Raw genomic sequence first — 6,149 nt, 5'->3', positions numbered from 1 at the left:
TCATCATTTTGGGAATTTACTTCTTCTTTTCCTATATTTTCTTTAACCTTCTTGATTTCTATCGTTCTTCCTATTATTTTCTTTGCTGGATTTTCTGTTAGAGAATGTGCAAGTGCAATGTGTATGCCTCTTTGCAGTTTTTTTCTTTCCTCTTCTTCTTCTTTAAGCAATTATATAGAAATTCAGTCAAAACTGGTTTGACACAGAAAAAACCAAATTTTGAACCCTTTTTGTACCGAATCTGTACCGTTTTCTGTACCGTATATATTCTATACCGAAACCATATCGAATTGGTACGGTATCGGCATTAGAAATATAAATTTTATGCGATACGATATCGGTACATCTGAAACATGTTTTCTGTACACTACCGAAATCGTACCGTATTACCAAAATTGTACCAGTTGACACCCTTACACGAGGGGGCGCATAAGCAAAGTAGGTTTAACACAAGATCACCCAAATCTTAAAAAGATTCAGAAAAAACCTGGGGACAAAACCTACTACAAAATAGCAAGGCGCGAGATCGTAGGAGGCACACCAAAATCTGTTCTACTCCAACACACCCCAAAACGAAATCTATTCACAAATTTTCTTCTTATTTCATTTTTCATTTATTACATTTAAATTTATATTCTATTTAGAATTCTATTATTATTCTAATACTAATATTATATTAGAATTATTAGAATTTCTTTTTTTTTTTAATTCTATCATTACATAGAAATATAGAATATCATTTTCTCTACAAATCCTTGACTCCCCGAATACAATGGGATTTCACACCTGGCAAATCTTTCACTGTACCTCCTCTTATTAACACCATATATAGGATGTTCCTGCAAATTATGACCTTCGCCCAGAATGTGAGCAAATATATCATGTCGATTGCTCAACCATATTTTGGCTATCTTACGTGGAGCTGAAATTGGTTTTTTTGGTCTTCTCGTTGGAACACGTGGGCATACTCCTTGCTTCTGGGGACAGTTCAATATGCTCATCAGTGCCTAACCCGGAGATGTGGATCATCCAAGGCACATTAGCATGGCGTACTTCTCCTTTTCGAGTAGGAGTTTGAAACCAAACTTCTCCTCTGGAGGATAGATGGGGTGATTCAGGTGAGATCCAATGTAGATCCAATTGATCCGAAGTATTCGATGATCCCCACGATCCAAGTCCAAGTTGTTGGAATTGGAATAAGTTCGGCAGCGGATCACGAATCTTGGGGTAGGGGGGCTTTATGTTATACCATATAATGGCCACCCAATAACACCACAATACGTGACGCCAGTAGAGACAGTCAATTGGGTATATTGGGTAAGAACTATCCACCCAAAGACCCATGACGGGCCTATTGGGTAAGAACTATCTACCCGAAGACTCATGATGGGCCTATCGGATAAGAACTATTCGCCCGAAGACCTGTAGCTAAAAGATTCAAGGCCCCCTCAAAGAAGAAAGAAGAAGCTATCCGTTAGGTCAAGAAGCCTATCAAAGGCAACTCTACATGACCTAAAACATCACCTCTCAAATAGGTATGGGCACACTACAGGGGGCCTTAGCACATCAAAAACCCTCAAGAAGGTGGTGATCCAGTGAAAGAAGCCACTCTCTATATCTCCACTGCATTTATGAGCATTTATTGATGCCCACCGAAAGGAGCCTCTATGCATATAGGAATCCTTCTCTGATAAAGCATTCTCCACATGGGACTCTCCAGACCTAAGACAAACCTCTAAGAAAGAGAAACACTCCACTTCCTCCCTTGAGAAGGGCTCCGTCGTTGGTCACGTCAGGACCTCAATATCATCACGACAACTATACACATTAATCCCACGTACTACAACTTCCCACTCAATCCCACAATGACTCCCTCGCTTACATGTAACTTCAAAATACATATTTAAATTTAAATAAAACAATAAATACTTTGTCCACATAACACCTAACTCTTATCTCCAAATGCACGTAGCAATCCATCCCCTAAAATAGGTCTTGTCCTCAAAACCAATTGTAGGACACGAAAGAGTGCACCAATAAAAATTTAAGAGCAAATTACTCAAACCTCCCCTGGTCTTATTGACAATTCAGTGAACCACCCCTGCCCTTCTGACAAGTACTCAGACCTCCCCTGATTTTCAAACTGGGCTTCACTTAGCCCCAGTCCGTTAGTTTTTTAACGATAGGTATCGGATAATTGTGAAAAAACTAAAAAAACAGGTTTTTACCTAATATGAATTTACCCTATTGCCCCTTAATGAATAGATAACCTAAAGAGCAAACCCATCGTCATCTCTACCTTTCACAAGCTCTCAACGAAACCGAAACCCCCCAAGGTATTTTGTTCTCCTTATGTTAAATATATCTTATTCATTCATTTATGCTGCTATGAACTGATACTCATCCCTCTCTTGTCAGACTAAAAACCCCAATCGAAGCACTCATCGGTTTTGAGTTGATACTCATCCCTGAACCAAGAACCCAAGCTTAACCCCTTACTATAAGGTAAAAAAACCCCCATTTTTATGCTCTATTATGATTTATCGAATCAATTTCTCTTTCCCATATCATTTTTTAGCTCATCCATAACAGCTTAGCCCTTTATTGTAAATTAAATCCCCCACACCATTGGTATGCTATGCCATACTCTGTTATGGAATAAAAAATTAACCATAGAAGTCCCCCCTCCCACCCCATTTTTATGCTCTGTCATGCTCTGTTATGATATTGAATGTAATGTCATTAATCCAATAGCTCAACCGTAAGTTAAATCCCCCCACCCCACCCCCCCCCCCCCATTTTTATGCTATGTGATGCTATTAATCCATGTGTATTTTTAGTGCAAGTAAAACATTGTGAATTAACTGTGCATTCTCAAAAATCTATCATGTCTATACTTCTTGTCTGTAATTTATGATGAGTAATATGTGTATCTTAACCATTGCAGGCCACTATTTGAGTACTAGTTTGAAACAATATGGGTACTGTATGCAAAATAGTTTATCATTACTATGGGAGGACTATAGAGAGATATGTAGACCCAGATAAATATGGATACCTTGATATGGTATATGATGTCTACAGTTCAGTCTTGAGACATATCCCTAAGGGAAAAACAGTGACTTTCCAGATGAAATTCATGTTACCTGATATGATTCAAGAGATGGAAGTGATGTGTGATATGGATGTTTTAAAAATGTTTTGTGTGGCTGAACAATTGGATGCAAGTAATTGTATACAATGTGCAAGCTAGTGAGGAAATAACAAATACTTGGACCATTAATGGATATCCTGATGATGTGGTAGGTAGGGATGAGGTAAGCAGTTTGGCAGTTAGAGAGGATGAGTTTCTATCAACTATGGAGACAGCCAGAACTGATATTCAAAAGCGAGGTGGTCCTAGCACCATAAGACCTAAAAAGTCTACTATTAGGAGAGGTGGTGCCACTACCATGGGTAATAATATTGTGAGGTTTAATAGTAAGAGTATTGGCACAGTTGGTGCAAATACTGAGACTCCTTCTACTATCAGATCATCAAGTAGAAATTGTGCTAAACTTAGTGATACTGTTGCTGGTTTTGAGCATGTTCAGACCGCTAGCAAGTGTGCTGGAGGTGTTGGTGTGGTAAAGGTGTCAAGTCAGAGTACAACCACTATAGGGGATACTAATGCTAAAGGGGGTGTACATGTTGATTCAAGTAGCCAGACTGCTACTATACAGGAGAGTAGTGCTCAAGGGGGTGAAGAAGATGATTCAGGTACCAAGGATGCTACTGATGATGAGGGCTTTGAAATGTCTGATCCAGATGATGAAGAATGGAAAGAGGATTCTGAGGATGAAGTTGAAACATCTACAGATAGTAGTGATAGTGAGAGTGATGGAGATTCTGAACATAGTAAATCAGAGGTAGAGAGTAAGGATGAGTTGTCTCATTACCAGTTAGATGAAGCGGAGGGATTAAAGGGGGTAAATCAGGAGGGTGAAAGAATTAGCCAACAAGTTGGATAAATTTTTACTGATGTTTATGCATTCAAGGCTGCTTTTGTTGATTATTCTATTCAAGAGGGATTTGAATTTCTGAGACAAAAAAATGAAAAGTCAAGGGTTACTGTAATTTGTAAAGGTGATGGGTGAATATGGAGGTGCCATGGTTCACCTATTGATGAGGTGGGCACTTATATGATTAAAACATATATCTCAAAGCACACTTGTGTCAGAATTAGCAAAAATAATAATGCAACATCAACATGGATGGCCAAAAAACATGAGGACAAATTGAGGAGTGACCCAGACATGAAAAAAGAGACAATGAAGCAGTTGTTGAAAGACAAATGGCAACTTGAGCCTCACAAAATGCAATATTATAGGGCTCGGGTTCGTGCATGGGAGTGGATTGAAGGATCACATGCAGAGTCATGCACTTTGCCAAAGTATGGAAATAAGTTATTAGAAAAAAATGTAGGGAGCAATTATGTGATAGAATCTGAACTGAGAACAGTGTTATTGAAAGAAGTTAGAGTATTCAAGCACCTGTTTATCTGCTTTGAAGCATGCAAGAAGGGATTCTTGAATGGGTGTAGGCCATTTATAGGCCTCGATGGCTGCCACCTTAAAGGACCATATGGTGGTGTGTTATTGGCAGCAATTTCAGTTGATGGGAATAATGGATTATTCCCTGTTGCTTTTGGTGTTGTTGAATCTGAATGCAAGGATAGCTAGATGTTCTTCTTACAACACTTGCATGATTCAATTTTTACAGAAATGGTGATGCCCATCACATTCATGACTGATAAACAAAAGGTATGATGAGTAAGGTTTGCTCTTGTTTTAGATCAATTTTGGAAACTGGTTTGTTTATGACTTGTACTATACATCACATAAATTTTGATCATTTTCATTTTCATGTTTTATAGGGACTCTCCCAAGCAATAGCACAGATATTTCCATATGCCAACCACAGGCATTGTGCCAGACATCTGTACAACAACTTTAAAGTGAATTATCATGGTGCACTATTAAAGAGCCATTTCTGGGCTGCTGTCAAAGCCTACAATCCCATTCAGTTCCAGAGGTCAATGAATGCCATGAAGTCTCTCAATAAGGAAGCCCAGGACTGGTTGATGAAAAATCCAGTATCAGCATGGTCTAGACATGCATTTGACCATAGGATCAAGAGTGACCATGTCACTAACAATATGACAGAGTCTTTCAACCAGTGGATAGGACAGTCAAGAAGCAAACCAATCCTTACTTTGATTGATGAGATAAGGTTGAGATTGATGGGTAGGTTACATAAGAGGTATGAAATGGGTGTCTCATTTGTGGGTAGGGTGATACCACAAATGAAGAAGAGATTGGACATAGTACAAAGTGAGTCCAGATTTTGTACAGTTATCCTGCATTCACAAATCAGTTTGAGGTACAAGATGGGAGGTACAAGTTTGTAGTTAATTTGGAGAATACTTATTGTGATTGTGGAGTGTGGGGTGCTATAGGACTGCCTCGCAACCATGGTGCAGCATCAATTAATTTTAAGAGACAAAAGATAGAAGACTACTGTGATTCATATTTTATAGTACAAACATATCTACAAGCACATCAGACCATGATACACCCATTACCAGATGTAAGCCTCCTATTGGATGATGATGATGATGGCAATCTTGTCTTGCAGCCTCTACCATTGAGGAGGTTACCTGGTAGACCACACAAGAGTAGAAAAAAGGAACCTGGTGAATAATCCTCTCAAGATATTAGGAAGTCAAAAAAAAAGTATCAGATGTGATTTCTGTAAGGAAATAGGGCACAATAGGAGGGATTGTCAAAGAGCTCCAGTAGCTGAGAATGGTTCTTCTTCTAGGAAGAGATCAAGTTCCAAGGTACTATTTCTAAAATCCTTTAAACATATTCAAGCAGGTTATGTTTTTATGTATGTAATATAACTGGGCTGCCAAAGAGCTCCAGTAGATTAGAATTTGAGCTCTTAGAATTTTGTTGTTGAAACTAATTGAGAATGGACTTTTATAGGAAAAGCAGAAGAGTAATAAACATGGTGAAACCAGCTCATCTCAAAGGGTAACATGGTCAATGGCATCTTCTACAACCTCAGTTGTCACTGCGCAAGAGCATAGATTAGCAAAAATGGCT

At 38.7% G+C, this 6,149-nt stretch overlaps 1 protein-coding gene across 1 annotated transcript; it reads left to right on the top strand.

The window, feature by feature from the left end:
* Window positions 1-2,977: 2,977 nt before the first annotated feature.
* On the top strand, window positions 2,978-4,010 carry LOC122643532 (lisH domain-containing protein C1711.05-like). Its single transcript, XM_043837149.1, has 2 exons — window positions 2,978-3,227; window positions 3,307-4,010. The coding sequence occupies exons 1-2, from the start codon at window positions 2,978-2,980 to the stop codon at window positions 4,008-4,010; spliced, it is 954 nt and encodes a 317-aa protein (XP_043693084.1).
* Window positions 4,011-6,149: the final 2,139 nt, after the last annotated feature.

This window comes from Telopea speciosissima, chromosome 10 (genome assembly GCF_018873765.1).
Source record: "Telopea speciosissima isolate NSW1024214 ecotype Mountain lineage chromosome 10, Tspe_v1, whole genome shotgun sequence".
NCBI classification, from domain to species: domain Eukaryota; kingdom Viridiplantae; phylum Streptophyta; class Magnoliopsida; order Proteales; family Proteaceae; genus Telopea; species Telopea speciosissima.
Note: the sequence above shows the minus strand (reverse complement) of the source record. Positions and strands in the feature narration are given on the sequence as shown.